Source organism: Conger conger, chromosome 18 (assembly GCF_963514075.1).
Source record: "Conger conger chromosome 18, fConCon1.1, whole genome shotgun sequence".
Lineage (NCBI taxonomy): Eukaryota > Metazoa > Chordata > Actinopteri > Anguilliformes > Congridae > Conger > Conger conger.
The window spans coordinates 9,669,641-9,689,243 of record NC_083777.1 but is presented as its reverse complement, the minus strand read 5'-3'; the positions used below and the strand labels follow the sequence as shown (position 1 = coordinate 9,689,243).

The 19,603-nt window shown below is 45.1% G+C and overlaps 1 protein-coding gene across 1 annotated transcript; it reads right to left on the bottom strand.

The window, feature by feature from the left end:
• Positions 1-5,257: 5,257 nt before the first annotated feature.
• LOC133118300 (proto-oncogene c-Rel-like) lies at positions 5,258-18,870 on the bottom strand. Its single transcript, XM_061228171.1, has 11 exons — positions 18,694-18,870; positions 17,550-17,585; positions 17,237-17,376; positions 16,557-16,705; positions 14,565-14,656; positions 10,007-10,147; positions 9,009-9,113; positions 8,355-8,570; positions 8,024-8,092; positions 7,836-7,907; positions 5,258-7,203 (listed from the first exon to the last, which is right to left on the bottom strand). The coding sequence occupies exons 1-11, from the start codon at positions 18,698-18,700 to the stop codon at positions 6,395-6,397; spliced, it is 1,836 nt and encodes a 611-aa protein (XP_061084155.1). The 5' UTR covers positions 18,701-18,870; the 3' UTR covers positions 5,258-6,394.
• Positions 18,871-19,603: the final 733 nt, after the last annotated feature.

The window sequence follows — 19,603 nt, the reverse complement described above, 5'->3', positions numbered from 1 at the left end:
TGAAATTATAATTAGTTAACCATTAACAAATACATGAACAGACATTTTCAATCCGATATTGGCAATAAATGTGGTTGTAAAAAAAGAATTAATGATGTACAAATACATTAACAGAGCTGTGCAGATTAATTTATAAACTGATTAACTCAGTAGTACTTAACAGCTACATTAGTTCATGCCAATTCATGGAACCTTAATGTAAACCAAAAAAACCCAATACCCTCAATTGCACTTTATTTTGGACTTTACTAATGTTATTAATATTATTCTGTATCCAAAAAATGAAAGAATATGAAAGAACTGCAATAAGGCACGGTGGCTGTATTTGAGACAGGCGTGTTGCTCCACTCGCGCGCGAGCTACAGGCCCAGGTGAGCTAGCGTGTGTCTCCACACGTGAGGCGACGCCGGGCTGATCTCACGGGGGATTTCCCCGTGCTCTGGGACCTGGGCACACCTGTGTGGAGGAGTCTAAAGAGTCCTGCAGTCTACGACTGTGGCTGTGACCCAAATACACCATTCCCCTTCAGAGGATAGCGCAACAATATTGCCAGTTTTTATTCAGGTGTGATGTAAAGTATTTGGTCATTGTTCACCACTTGTTCGGACTTGGGCAAGAATTACATTTAGAGCAGTACCGTGGTAGTACCATGGTAGCGCTGGAGAATGTCCTTTTATGCCTAATATGAAAAAATGAAAATCCAGCAATGGGGCATTTGTCTTGGTATTGCCCTCTTTAATGGCAAATGACAGAGTGGCTATGAAACCTGGTTCAATTTGGTGACAATGGTACATTTACCATGGAGAGCAAAATGTGTGTAGTTAGGCTGAAAGTCAATATAAAATAGTTCTGCTCTTTATCCCATTCTAAGGATGGATTTGATAAGTTGGGATACTGTTAAATGGAAGTTCACACATGTAACTTTTAATTATGACATCTGTGATATCTAATGATTTTTCTTATAAGCTGCTTGGGAGTCATTTTTGTGTTCATTAGTCATTCATGGACAAGACCAGACGCATAACCCATAACAATAGCGCAGTGTATTTATTTGATAACTCTCTATCAAAGTGAAATAAAAAAAATGCAATAGAAAGTATTACATGGTATATATGGAGCACAGGGAGTTATCATTATCCCATCCCATCTGTACCATTATCAGTGTTCAGCGCTACGGGTTTAAACTACTAAGTTTTAAAAAAGGGTAACATTGTAGCAAACTGAATTAATAAAGCCATTAATAATAAACAGACTGAATATCCACTTCTTTCCCTTAAAAAATAAAGAATATAAACATATCCATGTGTATAATCTTTAGATTAGTTATCAGGTGTGTGTTTAACATCTGTGTGTGTGTGTGTGTGTTACTGTAACCTACTTTCATTCAGCTTTATCTGAGATATAAAGCAGGTGTGGCATTGAAGAACATCTCCCTCAGTGAAGTAGGCTCACAGGTGAACCCTGGGGTACTTGTGGTAGCCTTGCTGACTCAATCATTTCCCAACCGAGGGGTGTGTGCATAGGGAGGGACTTTTCCCAGAACAAAACCACTGCAATATACGTAACTACCATGTGACTGTTGTCAGCCTTCCAGGACAGAGTATTATGTACAAGCAGATATACACACGCACATACACTTACACACACACGCACATTCACACACACCACACACACACCACACACACACACACATGCATTCACACACACGCATGTACGCTCACACACACACACACACACACACACACGCACGCAGAGCATGCAGGAAGGACCTGCAGGAAGCATAATTACAGGCCTCTGCTGAAGCTTGCGTTGGAAACTTGTGTTGGTTATGTCACTACCTTCCTCCCCTTTGCTGTGTCTCCAGCACTGAGTGAGTACGGCTCTGTACGTTGCGTACGAGGTGGCGTGAGACAGGCAGGACTTCCTGAGGTCCCCATTCAGGCCCCCATGGCTCTTCCAGCCTACACCCACTTCTCCTCAGGACTAACTTCTTCCTTTGCCCTAAGAAGAGTTTTGGCATCTCAGCCTGATGAAGCCAGTAAAGTGGACTTTCCTTAAGTTACTTCTATACACACTCGTGTTTGTCTTTATTGGGATTTACCATTCCTTCCATTTTAACATTTTCTTATAAAGTTGCACATTGCAAACACAAACTCATCAATACAATGAAAAACCAGTCTGTTCACAAGGACAACAAAACGAAGAAGAAACTTCCAAAACAAATTTTCAAAAAGCTATCCTGCACAGGTTTCTCTTTTGAGAAAGAGCCTGTGTCCCTTCTAGGGGGGTGGATTATAAATCGCGTTTGCGTGTGTAAATTCATGTTTTCACAGTATTAGACAATATGCTCCCCAGAGTTCTTTTTAAAAGGTTACAAGGGAAGACTGTTTGATCGTTCCTGTTTGGTTTGCTTTTTGTAACAGCAGAAGTTTTATGTAGACTGACTGGTAGGGTACTGGGACACTGGACATTCGCAGACACCTCGGTTATGTGAAGCAGCCGTCCTCAGTTGTCCTCACTGTCGGCGACTGTCCCAGGTGATCTCTGAGGATGGGACATGTTGAATCTTGGCAGGTAGAGTAATTATCTTTACACATCCTGGCAGTCGGGGGCAGAACAGCTCAGACGGACCAATCAGGAACAGCTTTCCCTGGACGTCAGCCAAATTATATTCAGCTGCCAAAAAATACCTACGGATTTATTGGCAATTATAGGAAGGTGGAAAAATATCATGGAGGAGCAATTTCACCAAAGAACATGTGATGTGCATATTATAACGTATTATATTTGTGTAAAATGAAGCCTTTTTAAACAAGTTTATCAGCGCCTACTTAATCATGCTTATTGCGCACTTATTGTGAGGCCATTTAGTTACAGAAAACAATGAACAATAAGGCGAGCGCACAGAGCATGTGGTGTTGCCTGACAGTAATATACTCCACAGAAGTTAGAGAACTGCACACTGTGGTTAGCGCCTCGCAAACAGGAAGCCACGCGACGAGGTCAGAAAAAGCAACGCCAAAACACGCCTGTCCGGAACATACTCTTTTTCTTTTCAAAAGGATATTACATACATTTGTACCCCTCTAACTGTTCAATGTAATCAACTCATATTTCGTTTTATTCACGCTTCTTCTGGTTCGTACCGCAGAATCTCAATAAGCAGGCTAAAGATCTTTGATTTTAAGATGTGTTGCTTTTCAGACAGATGAAAGATATTACCAGGGCGGGCACTTCACATTTTAATTACAAAACAATGCTTATGGCATTTAAATACAAATAGCTATAGGCCTACATCATAATATTAATAAAAATACTCCACTTGTTTCAAATATAGGATTTTATGTAATATTTATAGTGGATGGTGTAATGTAGTAAGAGTTGATACCCTTTTTTCCCCCTCAAAATTGCCATTCACGGTTGTTCAATTGTGTGTGCGTGTCTGAGAGAACCAACTTCCCCTCGAGACAGCCGGGGTCCGATCCTCCTGTGGAGGCCCTGTTGCACGGCTAGAGAGGGCCAAGCCTGCCGACTCAAACCCTGGGCTCATTCCAATCACATATTCTCTCTTCTAATGTCATCTCTAGGGACGTTCCAACCCCTTAAATGTTACTTCTAGGAGCTAGAAGTAGAAGTTATGAACTCCAAATCTTTCCTCTGAGCTAGAAAACATCAGCGCATCCTTTTTCTGAAGTGTTTTTTCGGAAAGCCTGACGTACAAATGATCGATCTATGGATCCACCTCTCCCCATATGCCACGCGTCTGCCTTGTATGTAACTGAAGTTATATTTGAAGGACCGAGGACATTCCATTAGCCCATTAAAAGGACAAAGAGGGGGGAAATAAGGGGTTGGAATGAGCCCCGTCTCCATGGACAATGCTACCTGTGTAGCTACCAACCGCATTTTGTGATTACGATACCAAATTGTGATGTGGGTCCCAGCTCTGAAAATCAGTGCATCATAATAATAATAATAATAATAATAATAATAATAATAATAATAATAATAATAAAGCCCAGAGGACATTTTGTGGCGAATTTACCGAAATCGATGGCAGTGCAATAGCTCCTTCTTTCACTGCTGATGCAATAATACAAAATGTCCTCTGGGCTTACTGGAAACAAATGTAGCAGTTCACTTTTTTGTTTCTTTCTTATTGAAATGGTGTCGCCAAAAATGTCCTAATGACCTCATTACTCAGCTATCACAATGGTTATGTCTCAATAACCCGAATACGCAGGAAATGAAGCCAGACTCCACCAGGCTCGGAGCGTCTGCGGTCTCACGCACACATAGACCGTACGCAAACACTGTCAGATTATAACTATTAAAAGCACAACAGTGAGAAAGTCAAAGGTAGCCTAGGTGTTTTAATGAATAGACATCACTGATATTGGCATGATCAGGGTCAACCCAAGTACACACTTTCTAAAGTATCATGCTAAACAGTGAATGAGTGCTGACAGCCTCTGTAAGGGTAGACATTACCCCAGGGGTCGGCAACCCTGGTCCTGGAGAGCCGCAGGGTGTGCTGGCTTTCGGTGTTACTTGGCATTAATTGATCAATGAAAGCCGTTGATTGCACAGTTAACTCACGTCACCTGGTTTCTTGGGTCTGAATCGGTTGCTTATTTTAAGGTGGAGACGAAAGCCAGCACACCCTGCGGCTCTCCAGGACCAGGGTTGCCGACCCCTGCATTACTCTGTTGACTATGGAGCAAAGGCACCGGAGGGCCGGTATGTGAGCTGGTTTTCGTTCCAACCAATTAACTCAATCGTTAGGATACACTAACAATCCGCACCTGTAGTTGGTGCATATACAAATGTCTGATCAAGACATTATTTAGCTAGTTAAATTATTAAGAGCAGAAGTTGGCACAATATCCTGAAGCGGATCACCCCTTGCTGTGCACCCCTGGTGTAAAATAAAATTGCTTTTAGTCAGACTGTGTTAAATTATTTCGTATTTTGTATATTTATAGTACATGAGTTTAAAGGACTGCCCATCCACCATCTGTGACGTTTTCATGAGACACATCTAATTTAAGTTTAAAGCACTGCATCACATTTTCAGGAAGGCAGAATCACTTATTGCATGTATGAATATACCTTGATCTTCCATATTAATATGAGAGAAATGTTTCCATCTACGTGAATGCTCAAACTTCTACAATGTACAATGTAATTAAAACTGTTGCATTGGAGATCTATACTGTTGTTGTTTGTGCATTTTTTCCAAAGCAACAAAAACACATCGATCACAATGTATTTATTAAGAAATTGTTTTAGTACATTCAAATGTAAAATACAATTATTAAATACATTAGGGGGACATGGCTCAGGCAGTATGAGCAGTCGTCTGGCAGTCGGAGGGTTGCCGGTTCAATCCCCCGCCCGGGCTGTGTCGAAGTGTCCCTGAGCAAGACACCTAACCCCTAAATGCTCCTGACGAGCTGGTTGGCACCTTGGCAGCCAATCGCCGTTGGTGTGTGAGTGTGTGTATGAATGGGTGAATGAGAAGCATCAATTGTACAGCGCTTTGGATAAAGGCGCTCTATAAATGCCAACCATTTACCATTTACCATTAGCTACCCAGTAAAAATAATAGAAAAATACAAATACAGTTCAGAAATATTTAAAGAGCGTTTAAAAAAAGCTTTGTAGAGGTTCTCCATAGATGTTAGACATCAATCAAGAAAATCCCGTCTTTGCTCGTAGTAGTAATAGTAAGCTCCGAACTGTGCCTTTCAGATGTGTTACGAAACCCCAAAGAGTTAGGACCTTTTGAGGGTTCAATCTGGCCTCCACAGATGATGCATGTTAAAATGTGACACTGTAGTTCACGGAAAATAGCTGAAGAGCACTCTGAGAACTTTGGATAGTACACGTTTTATATACTGTATGACATGGCCATTACCAGGGAATGCGCATCCCTTTTAAGTCCTTTTTAAGGAACAGAAGTGTGGTATTATGTTGCCACTCTTGAGAGCTTTTGCAGGCAAGTCCCAACTATGGCTTCATATACTTATATACACATAAATACAAAACTGGCTTCGAAAGGTAGACCTTCCTCTAACCATAAACAAGGTACAAAAAATGTTTTTTTAACAACAGTTGCTCCTCTTTTGACAGATTATTTTGACATGGAAACCAAAAGGTGGAAAATACATTCAACTAAAATACACCATTTGATGAAGGAATTTCCAGCTGAAATTTCTCTGGGACTCTTTTCACACTAATGGCGATAAGAGGAATTGGTCAGTGCCTTTTTTAGACAGGGGGTGCGTCCCAATACTCAAAGAAATGTCTCCTCCGCTCCTCCACGCCTTCAGACAGGTTTTTCGGATTATCGGGACCCGCCCTGGGTCGCCAGCCTCCCGCATCACAGCCCTCAATCATTCATCCCGAAAAACGGCCAGAAGGCGAGGTTGGCGTCGGAGCTGCCCTGATTGGCGGGATACTGGTTCTGGAAGGGCCTGAGGCCGGAGCAGTCCTCAGCGTCGCCCCCTCCTGGCCGGTAGGCCTCCAGGTTGTTGGCGCCTCCGTTGTTGGCGGGGCGGGGCAGGAGCGCGGTGTAGGAGGGGTGGCAGTCGGAGGTGGGCATCAGGACCGTCTGGGGCTCCTGCTTCAGGGCGAAGCTGGACGCCGGGGCCTCGTCCAGACCCTGCAGGAAGTCCCCGCTCATGAAGGACATGGCAGCGCTCATGCCTGTGTCTCCGTTCAGCACTTCCTGTGTGGCCGGGAGGGCGTACTCGGACCAGGCCGGCTGCGTTGCCTCGGGCGCGGGGCCCTTCCTGTGGACAGGCAGGCAGGTGGGCTGCGGCGGGTGGCCGTGGCTGTTTGGCCCCTGGGTCTCGGGCCCCAGGCACTGCAGGTCGCCCTCGGTCAGAAGGGGCAGGCTGCTCCCGTCCCCCCCGCTGGGGTACCCCTGACCGCACTGCAGCGGCTGCAGGGCCTGGCCGTTGCCGGGGAGGTTCCCGGGGCCGTTGCCGGGGAGGTTCCCGGGGCCGTTGCCGGCGGGGGAGGGGTTGACGCGGATGGCGTCCAGCGTCAGGGCGGGGCTGGGGTGGGGCCACACCTGGTTCATGGACACCGGCACCTGGGCGGCCACCTGTGATGTCATCATTGTGCGCGGCAGGTGATGATGTTGCTGGTAGGGGTTGGAGTACATTGCCTGCTGCATGTACATGTTCGGCGGTTCTGTTGAAAAACAACATGCCATTAACACGCCACGCAGAAGAAGAAATACTGCAAGTCACAGTGCAGCTCAGCTTTAAGGAAGCATGCTCAATGCAAAATAGCACCACTGGAAAGAATGTAAATACTCTATTCACAGATTGCTCTGATAATCAGTGCTTCTGCAAACTCACCACATCTGAACATTTGTAAATAGGCACACAATTCACGTGAACTCATTTGCTTTTCACAGGCAGAACTATATAAAACCCTATTAACTCAGGCAAGCACTAGGAGTACTATAATAAAATGAACACCCAAAGACACTATTGGCCATTTGTGAATGATCCATCCATTATCTGAACCCGCTTATCCTGAATAGGGTCGCAGGGGGGCTGGAGCCTATCCCAGCATACATTGGGCGAAAGGCAGGAATACACCCTGGACAGGTCGCCAGTCCCCGGAGGAAACCCACGCAAACATGGGGAGAACATGCAAACTCCGCACAGAGAGGCCCCGGATTCGAGCCCAGGACCTCCTTTCTGTGAGGCGGCAGTGCTACCCACTGCACCATCCGTGCCACCACCATTTGTGAATGATGTGAAACAGAATTCAGAGCAGTGAATGGGCGAGGGGTGAATTGTGTGATATCCTACCTTTCTTAATCTTCTGACCCATCATGGTTCCACTGCGTGGAACAGCCTTAATCCTGTTTGCCTGGTTCAGACCTGTGGGATTAATGAAACTCCGTGAGACGGGCTGGTTTGAGCGTGCTGTAGTTACTGTGGCATGTGCTCTGTGGTGCACTGTAGCCCCGGTCTTTCCTGCTGTTACTACTCCTTACCGGTGAAACTGGGGAAGGATTTCATCAAGTCTTCTCTCCTTCTCTTTTTCTCCTGGCAGCCATAGGGATCTGCAATGCAGCGAATATTATTATTATTATTATTATTATTATTATCCCTCATTCATAAAATAGTATACAGGCACAGGTACCTACAGGGATGCATGGACTTTGCCAGAGCCCTGTATCACCAAACCCGATTACCTCCCTAAATCTGGAACATGGACTGAAGTAAGAAGAGCTGTTCCGGGTCTTACTCAGCTGAGTCACCCAGCTAACCCCGCCCCCCCCTCGCTGTGTGACACACCCCGGGTGGGCGTGTGAGGAGCCTCACCCTTGTCGTCGGGCAGATATCGGAACTCCATGGCCTCGCTGACCTCCTGGTCCGTGGGCCTGCGCAGCTGCATGTGCACGGTGACGGGGGAGGGGGCGGTGGGGTCGAAGTAGGCCGGAGTCTTGAAGACGATGGCCACCTGCCTGTGCACGTCCGCCTGGGAGAACGTGCCCTTGGCCTCCCAGTTGTGCGCGAAGAAGCGGACCTCGATGTCGTCTGGGAACGGACGGACGAACAAATGAACAAACGAACGGATGAACGGATGAATGGATAGTCGGTACACTGTCTAAACTGACTGGGAACAGCATGAAAGGATGAAGGAAGGTTCCATGAATGGAGGTGAAGATAAAAATGGGATACTTTAAGACAACATTACATTACATTATTGGTATTTGGCAGACGCTCTTATCCAGAGTGACGTACAGTTGATTAGACTAAACAGGAGACAATCCTCCCCTGGAGCAATGCAGGGTTAAGGGCCTTGCTCAAGGGCCCAATGGCCGTGCGGATCTTATTGTGGCTACACCGGGGATCGAACCGGCGACCTTGCGGGTCTCAGTCATGTACCTTAACCACAACGCCACAGGCCGCCCTGTGCCTGTAAGTCTTCAGTAACTGGTCACCCCCCTGCCCCCCTCGGACACCAGAACACACCTTTCTGGACCTTGTCGCAGAGCAGGAAGATCTCGTCTCCCCCCTTCACACTGCCGCTGTTCTTATTCACCCTGCAGATACGCAGCTCGGCCGTGTTGGGGGCACCTGGGAAACAGGAGGACCGTCGGGTTAAGGCGGGCGGGCAAAGGGGCGGGAGGAGCGGAGAGCAGAAGAGGGACGGGCCCCCGCGGCGAGATGGGCGCTCTGACAAAGACACTTCTGTGCTTCACAATGGCTCACAGATTGAGGATCTCAAATCGCTAAACGCGATATCAGAAGAGGAAGCAGCCTCGTGTGTTGGGGGCTATAAAAAATTGAAATAAAGAGGAACCTGCGCGACTTCCTCTTTTCAGGGTCTGTGAGGCCACATGGAGGGTTTGGTTCAGCAGCAGGGAGAGCGGGGGTGAGCTTCACTGAGAACTGCGCCACCTCTCCTCTCTCACACTCACTCATGTATACACAACGAGCGGTGGCCTCCGTTCGTCCTGCATCTCTCACTTTCCCTCTCCCTCTCTCGCTTTCTCTCTCTCTGCCCCTCTTTCTCCCTTTCCCTCCAACCAGAAACACATCTGCCCGGCGCTGCTGAAGTCCTCGCATGAGTAAGCAATGCGTGACGTTTGTGAAGACGGTTTTCTCCTTCAGTGTTTCCACTGTTCCTGCGTTCTCGCTCTCTCCTCATGTCGTTCGACATTCAACCGTCAGACGTCACTGCATTTGACTTACAAAATCAAAGCGTGTACTGGCAATCTTACTTCACAGAGTTTAGCAAGCCCCGAGAAGTCAACAGGTCAAACTGTCGGCATCTACAAGCGCCGGGCATATACTGGAAATCCGAAAAGAAGTCTTTTGCCGTTGCACAAACTGACACAAAGTCCCGAGCACATGATGCAAGTTTGAAGCAAGACGGTTTCCTCAAACTGCTCCACCACCCCCCCCCCAGGTCTAACCTCAAAGCTCATGTGACCTAGTTTGAGTTTGGAGAGGGGAAGGCCACTCACGGTTGTCGTAGATGGGGTTGGAGATGATGGGCGGGAGCTGGGGGGTGTACTGGCCGGCCTCGTCCAATAGGAACACCTGGAAGCACAGCCGCACCACGTTGAGGTTGTACTCCTCTGTCTGCAGCAGGTGTTCCCGGGGCACTGCGAACACAAGACAGGGGCCTTCTTTAAGCCATCATACACAGTCACAGGGGTGAGAAAGACTCAACTCAGCCCAGTCACTTCAGGAGGTGCGGACTGATGAATATGTGAAAAACAGAGAAAGCTGTACACTTTATGCACCAATATAAAATCTGCTTACCATTTATGAATAGTATATTGAGTGACAAGAAATACATGGGCATGTTCTCCAAACAAGAAAAACAACACAGTCAATGGCCCTGAGTGGCAGAAAGCACTTGCCTTTGAACATGGCATCGTGCATCTCGAAGAGCTCGACAGCGCAATACTATTGGCTCTAGTTTTGGCCTTGCTTTATTGGACGAGCAGAAGCTTCTGGTAATGTTGAACACACAGCTGGACGCAGTGCAGAGCAGCAGAAACCACACGACACAGGAAAGCTTGATCACCGCGAGCTAGTTGCGATACTTTCATTTAGCTTATTATATGCCTCATTGTCTAACTTGCAGGCTTGTATTAAAGGTTTGCTGAACAATCAATCCCTAAATAATCCCTGATTATTATTATAATCCATGCCAGTCAGAAGTCAGGTCCAATTTCTTACACATGTCTGTCATAGTAACATTGTTTTCTTTCTGCAGTAGAAGTAAACCGCATTTAGACACAGCTGCTAACCATTTCATCACAATTTATTCACCATTCACCGAAATTATATTGACGGAAATGTCCCAGATGACATGAATATCAGTGAATCTGGCAACTCCTGTATACTCGTGCCATTGCACTTGCAATATTAATCATAACAACAAAAAAACCTCAAATAACTCTTTAATGACTCAGAAGAGGGTCTTGAGGGTTTGCCAGTAAGAGGCTAAGAAAGGTGAGAAATAAATGAACAGGCACCAGTCTCTGGGTCAACAGAGAGAGGGGGAGAAATGGAATGAGAAAGAGGAACAGAAAGAGGGAGGCTTTGGAGAAACAGTCAATGCAATAGAGGGAGAGCACTGAACCATGACAAAACATTTAAACCTACTTGAAACCTTTTTCTGCCAAGCTAATTGGAGTCATTTAGAAGCGCAACAATTACTTTGAACGGCCTTACTTAAATCACTGAAGGAGCAGCTAAGGGCGCATAGCGAAATAGCCACGATTTCTTTTGGTGACGTCGAAAAAAGCGCCGTTGGCAGTTTGAAACCCCCGCTTCCCACCTGCACGATATACACGTATGCGCGTACACGCACACACACTCACGCACGCACGTATGTAAGTACGCTCATATCCGCCCGCTCTCTCGCGCTTGACGACTGGACTCGACCGCCTACGCCGCCGCGTCAGCGTGTCATCTCCGCCCTCGCGCTGATGTCACCGGCAACGGGACGGCCGATGCGCGGAGATCACACGAAGTTAGAGGTTTCCTTTCGCCGGGGGCTGACATAACGGCACAAACTTGACTGTGCAGAAGGATGGCTGACGTAGCCGATAGACCTCAGTCCCTGCCCCCGCTTTGAACGGATGCAACCCGCAGAGAGAGAGAGAGAGAGAGAGAGAGAGGGAGAGAGGAAGGGGAGAGAGAGGGGGAAAAGAGGGAGAGAAAGAGGGGGAGGAAATGAGAGAGAGGGGGAGTAGGTGGCAGACTGAGAGCACGCACAGAGAGAGAGAGAGTGCGAGTGAGAGAGAGAGAGTGATGGAGGCAGAGGAGGTGCCGTGGGGAGGGTGTGAATGCTCCAATGCTGAGGGCACAGTGCTATATTCCTCCACGGGGTGACTCACGCCATGACTACCGCCTTGCCACAACGTACTGTTTCTCTGTCAATGTCATATTCAGCCTCAACAGACTTCAAAAGAGAAACAACAACAAAACAACCCAAAAAAATACCTTTCAGTAAAAAGGAACCCCAACAACATGATATCATTTCTGTACTCTCCTGTTGGAGGATTGGTGTGGCTCAAATTAATTTCAAATGAAAACATTCAACTTACAAAATACATCTTACATATGAAATATTTATTACACTGGATATTCACTCAGTCAGTGTGAATAAGCGATGTACTGTTTATTTATTATATTTAACAGGGTCATTGCACATTCATGGCATTTATGTAAATATGCCAGAGTTAGCTTAGGGCTAATTTTCTGTAGTACCTCAGCTACACGGTTTGGCTGTGACCGGAAGCCGGGGCAACCGGAGGAAACCCACACAAACTCAAGGGGGAGAGAACATGCCATCACCTCTCAGAGAGAATCCAAGCCAGCAGGAATCCCCAAACCTCCCTCTTAAAAAGGTTGCAGTGCTAATCAGGACGGGCCTACATGTAACCTTTAATAGGCAAAGCTATTTGAATTGAGATAAGACTGAATACCACCGAGGCAAAGTGCATTTACCAGTAAAGAACAGCGACGTGATTTTTATTGAGATTCACATGTTCACTGCTATTCCCTGTTATCACTACTCAGTATAGTGCATTTTTTATAAGAATATAACTGCTACATTGACTCTAATATGTATTGTAATGGATCTTATATTTTATTTTAATTTTACATTCAGCACTGTAAAAATGCTAGCTATAATCTCATGCCAGCGCAGTAAAACATGATTGTGACCATCAGTGTAGAGATGACCATATAAAATATAAAACAGCTTCATTTAATCTGGGTATTTAAATTATCTACATAAATGTGGTAAAAATGCACTAATGATCCTAAAAGATATGGCAAACTGAGAATGAGTAAATACTTTACTAATTTAACTTTACAAATTTAAGTGACATATTAGCCATTTAACAGGCTGGATATTCACTCAAACAGTTTGTGCCTTTGCTCAACAGCTGCACCAAACTGGATTCAAACCTGGAACTGACATATTAACCACAAGCTTGCGTTTGGCCACACTGCACTGTGCATGTGGATGTAGCTAGCATTTATTACAATACATAAAATAATAGCAGTCTCTCCGATGAATGTTCTGGTCGAAGACTGGGCAGCGAAACTCGTGTTACACCACGAGTTCATGCACCCAAATTCAGTCCACGGACGAAATCAACGGCTATCACGTCCTCCATAGCCGGTACCAAAATCGGCGAGCGCGCGCGCTTTGCGTTCAAAGCGACACGACGCAAAGGAAGCCAACCCCGGCCAGCTTTACCATGAAAATATCGCCTTGTGTCATTTCGGGTGAGCGCAGCGGGCATTGCCAAGATGGAAGGCCTTGCTGCTCGGCTCGGTTTGGAGAAGTGGGGGGTGTGGGTATCTGGCGGCCGGAAGCAGCTGAGTTTCACTGTTGAAGTGATACTGCTTGTGCAGCTGCCCCCCCCCCCCCCCCCCGCGCCCCCCGCCCCTCACAGAACCTCCAGTCGAAGCCCGGCCGGGCCTACAAAGCCCGGGCCCACACCTCGAATCGGGGAAATTTAACTGTCGTAACCCAGCGCTTGCCGCAATCCTCTAAGCCTCAGTATATCACGTGTCGATCTCCATGCGCTGTGTTACCCAAACTCAATTGCATCGGCTAGGTTCCTTTTTTTTAATATCTGAGTTTAATCTCGATTTCAAACTTGACAGAATTTCCTGGAACAGTAACACCGTAACCATTGCCAACCACCATATTTCACCACAGATCACATGTGCCACATTTCAACACTTTTGGCATCAACCAAAACAATGGCGCATCTACTGACTCTACAGAACATTCACCGAGACAGATCTTTCTCTGCCTATAGGGATGGGAAGGTATCTGGTCAATTGTAAATACACCCAGTAGAACCATTAATTTCAGCTTAACTCCAAATGAGGCAAAATAAACAGCATGCTGGATGATAACGAGCAAGTTGGTCGATACAAATTTCAAACAAGGGAACGTAGATTTAGAAGCACCCCCTTATCAACACAAATTAATGGCAACAGAACAGTCTTTCAGACCGAGCTTATGACTGGATTACGTTCTTGTCTGTACACGAAACGCAGGATAAGCGCTGTGCATTGTTGGGCCTGGGTGTTCTTTGCCAACAAAAAAAAAGCCACAAAGCTACACTCTCAGAAATAAATGTACGAAAAGTACCTAAAAAGGTTCAAATGCTTGTTGCTGGGGTGGTACCCTATAGGTGCATTAAACTGTACCCCTGGCCAGTGATATATAACACATTTGTACCTTTTTACTTCGGAAGTGTACCCATTTGTACCCAAAGTGAACATTACAGTACTTTCAGGGTACATTTTGGAAATTTGATCCTTGAGCAACAAAAAGTACCTCCACTGTCACTTCATTTCTGAGAGTGTACGCAGCAACAGACATTCCGCACTGAGCGCTAAATAGCAGCTCTCAGATTGTAACATGCTGTAACATTGTGAGCAGGCTGCCAATGAAACACTGAGACGGCTGCAGATGAGGAGCCCTTCCCTTGCAGCAGGAAGTTAACCCAGGAAATGGAAGTCACGTGATCTCACCGGCGAAGGGGTTGATGTGTCGAGCGATCCTCTGCATGATGGCGTCCTTCACCTCCCTCCGCCTCACGCACTGGATCCCCAGGTTCTGAAAGCTGGAGGACAGGAGCGGCACCGTCAGCCATCTTTACTGCTGGCGCTGCCCACCACAGCCACAGCCACTCAGACTGCAGCACTACCCAGCCACAGCCACAACGACCGGGCGAACCAAGCTCAGGCGGCGGCGCTACCCAGCCACAGCCACAACGATTGGGCCTACCGAGCTCAAAACGCAGCCTACAAGGTCTGAGAAGACCACGCTAGAGAACCATCCACTGGTGAACAGACATTTGGACACTTTAATGCGCTTTGACATTTTATATTACACTGCTGCTACGTTGGTTCATCCCGACTAGCATTCTTTCTCTGTTTACTTTTAGTTGTTTTTGTTTTATATTTAATGTTTTTTGCCATCTTGTATTGCCGTTTTTAACTGTCCCTTTCGTATTAATGTTTTTACTTTGCGCTGTGCTCTGGGGACACAAAATTTTGTCATCAGAAAAATGAGAATAAACTTGAGCTTGAACTGAGATCAACACGTACAAACAACTGTTGGCTTTGTAAAACTGGACCAACGATCCCACAGGGCGCGCTCAATCAAGATTGGCCTGATAACTGACAACCTGAAAATGGCCACAGAACATGACAGGGACTCAATTCGGTCATCCCTGAGACGCCCCCACACTAAGTGTGGGTGGAGAGTGTGACGGCATCACCGGTGCTATCGCACTGAGTGCCTTTCACAGTGAGTCACAGGCGTCGGGGTCTTTGAAGAAGAGTCTTCAGAACGAGGTGATAAGACGTCATCCCCTGCCTGTTTTAACACAAGCAACGACTGACTGAGATACAGAGCAGAATGACATCACCTCGGGAATCAGAATATTTCACTGAGAAAATTGGTTATTTATTAATCAAGACACCTGGTGAATTTCAGATAAGTTATCTCCATAAATCCATAGCTAATTCAGTTCAATTGGTTGAACTGGCTAAAGCATCAAATGTGCTCTAATTGTTAGAACCAGCTAGCTACACAGTAACACTTAGCCACATATCTAGTTGACATCCACAGTAGCAGCCAGGAGGACACAAAAACTACCAACATAATGCTTGAGTTTTGTGTTCTTTTCTCAGTTTGGTGTCACTGTTGTGGCACCCAGATGAGAAGATCTATTGGAACAGACCATTAAAATCATGCATCAAAAAGGAAATGGGACATTACAAGGGAATCACTTCCTCATTCATCCACTAGTTCCCAAACCAGACTCTCTGAAGGATATTAATATTATAATTCTATATTAAAATGGTATATTATATATCCCCAAAGACATCTTGGGATACATGCTGAAGTGGCATATGTTTTTGGTAATTCATCCATTTATTAAATCAACGCATAGGGTATAGACATAATATGCTTGTTGATGCATTTCAGCTGTGAGTCAGAGCATGCGGAATAATAAATACTGATAATGCACAGAGGAACAGGCAGTCATGATGCAATTAAAATTTTAATTAAATTTAAATAAGCTGAAAATATTTTCATATATGTTAACACTTTACAATAAGGTTCCATGAATTGGCATGAACTAACGTAGTTGTTAACTAAATACCACTGAGAAGTTAATCTGTAGAGCTCTTTTAATGTATTTGTGCATCATTAATTCATGTTAACAACTACATTAGTTACCGCCGATGCATACTGGAATGAAAAAGTCAGTTAGTGTATTTGTTCATGGTTAACTCATTATAGGTTCAGCCTAACGTTTGCTCATGTATAAGCATCATGTAACAAATAAGTTAAAAGTTAATTTCATGCTTAATTCTTGTATTTGTCCCTCATTCATTCATGGTGACAACTACCTTAGTTAATGCCACTTCATGAACCTCAGTGTAAAGTGTTAGGAAACACGTTTCCAGGCATGAGGGGATGGGCCGTGGCGAAAGAGGACGGTGACTTACGCGATGACCCTGCGCTCGGGCCCAAACTCCGCCTCATAGTAACCGTCCTTGCAGTCCTTCCCCACCAGGTCATGGGGGTGTGGCCTGTAGGGCTCGTTCTTGGTCACCAGTGACACGCGCACCTTCCCTTTCCCGGTGTAATTCAAAATCTAGACAACAGCAGGGGTCGAGCGAGAGAACAGAGGAAGACCTTCAGTGAGGAATACGCCAGCAGAGTTTGAAAACAAGGCTAAATCACCTTTCTTTATCTGTTCTTTATTTTTCTCCCTTTTTCAGCATCTTCATACATAGCTCCCCTGACCTTCCTCTGGTACTAGCTTAGCTCATTTCCCAGTATCTGCTAAATGCAGCCTATAGCCTAAAGGCTAATGCACATGAAGGGGACCCGGAAGTTTAGTGGTTCAAGCCCTGGTGTTACCATGATTAGATTCACACAGCCGTTAGGCCCTTGACAAGGCCCATAACCCTGCATTGCTCCGGGGGGGAGTCCCTGCTTAGTCTAATCAACTGTAAGTTACTTTTAGGTAAAAGTGTCAGCTAAATGACAAATTGTATTTGTGCCTGCTCAGTTCAGCTTTGCTGCTGTTCCCACACACACGAACAGCCAGCAGCACTGGAGCAGGAGGAGAGGGAGTAGAGCTTCCTCTGACAGGAGAAGAGGTGGCGGAGGTTCCTCTGACCTGGATGCTGGGGTAGGTTCTGTTGTTGTCGGTGCTCCTCTCTCCTGGGATGCTGCCAGCCGACCGGCCCTCACACTTGTATCTGAATCGCATGCCCCTTTGCTTGGGTTCCTCAAATATCTGTACGCTGGGCTCGCCCGCTGCATGGACAAAGGGGGGGAGGGGACAAATGACATACACCGAAATGAAATTGAACTTTGATACGGAGATCATGAAATTAATTTAACTGTTTGCCATTGTACTTCCAATAGTTTAACAGCATACTGTGGTTGTTGTTTTTTTTCTGAATCGTGGAGCAGGAAGGCTTGCTTACCTAGGAAAAGAGGAGCCCTGGGCAGTGGAATCACAGCTGTAGAAAAATAATAAATTAATACATGACGATGGAAAAAAATACCTGTTACATAAAATCACAGACAATTTTAATGACGACTATCACGTAAAAGCTTAATTCAGATTAGAACGCTGAATATAGCTTCTGAAATCTCCCAAAACACGCAGGCATTTTAATTCAGAAGAGCTGCACCTGTTGACAGCAAATCCAATTATCTGCATCTCCAAAAATACACGTTCACAAGTCCACACATTCCACATCTCCCACCTGGCACGCGACGGAACTACTCTCACGAGCGCCACTATGCACGCGCTTGCGGAGAGGCGTGCACACAAACACACAAGCGCACGGCGATGTTATCTAAATTTCATTAGTTAGGCTATGCTGAAATCTAAACATCAATTTAATCTGGCTAAATGAAAAGTACTATGAACCGCATTTCATTGCGTGATGTGGATGTTATGACATCTCTTCCCACGTTTTCCGTCATGGGGATTTTAATTGTAATCAGTTACCCAATCCCGTGCAATGTTAATAGGCTAACATGTTATGACATTGGAATTAAATATTTATATATACATTTTTTATTGAAACAGTGTCTTCGTTAATAACACTGAAAACTTGTTCATCGCCACCCACGCCAGCCCACGTAATTTTCCTTCCGCATTTACACACCATCCGTTTTCGCTTGCTCTGATAATTTAACGAAAAGTTAGGGTATTAAAATAATAATAATAATCAAAATTAAATAGATATTTGACAATGGAATACCTTGAACATATTGGGTGATTAGACATCCTTACAGAGTTCAGATAATTCCGTTGTGCTTTGTTTAGCAATGCATATTCTGGTTGATCGAATAAGTTGTCATAAATAGCCTACACGAAGAAGATCTAAAGATTATTTCAAACTTGAATATGCTAGAGGACAGCTGCTCAACGAAGCATTGATTTTTTTAAAACATTACATGAAACTAAATTAAAGTCAACTGTTCAGCTTAAGCAAGGTATCCCATTATACGTGAAAAAGGTGAGAAAGTTTACATCGCCACCTTTCGTAAATGTAGGACCAGCACATTATCTCAATTTAGAAACATAATATTGCAAAAGTTTTTGACAGTACTCACCGTCCATGTTGTGAACACCCTTATCGCGGTATAGTATTTGAGTGAGACGACTGGACTGAAAGAGACGAAGAGAGATGTACCGTATTCATTTTTAAACAGAGACGGTGACGGGGGATTCCCCACACTATCTCCGCCCGAAGGAACTATGCACAACCCTTAGCTGGGCGGTGTCGAGTGACGACAGTAAACACATACACAAAAAAAGCTCACATACAAATATACACAACTTCGGCGTACGCTAATGGGCAAGAAAGGTTAGTACAAATCATACAAGAGACCACGATGGACTATGCTTCGTGACTGTATTTAGATTAGATGTGACATTTCCGTGCCTTTCTAAACACATATTATGAAAATCGCGTAATTGCGGAGTGTGTCAACAATATGAACAAGACTTAAGATGTGGACCTTCTTTACCGTAAAACAACCAAATAATAAGCACATGTTTACAACATAATTATAAAAGAATGTGAAACTTTTGTATTAAAATGTAGCGCAATGCAAGAAATCAACGACGCTGGTGAAAATGTTCACCAGAATTGACCAGTAAAACAAAAGAGAATCCCCAGTAGATTTGATCACACGAGCTCTATATAAACCTACAGATTCTCTTCACCATGAAAGTCAGTGGATCAGATACCATCTCTAAAACGATGTAGAAACGCCAGCCTAAAACCGCGGAGAGAAGTGACGAAATTGGTTATGAATGTGGGTAACATTCCTGACATTTGGAGTAAAAGATAAATCACCAATCTTTCTCAGGTGAAGGGAAATTCTACACCGAGTTGATGCAAAAGCAATATTCTGGGGAAGAAGGATCATGAATACAAAAATTCTTAGATTCCTTAAGAAGTATAAAGCACTGGGAGACGTCAAATACTATACTGGGCCCTGTGAAGACTATAACTCC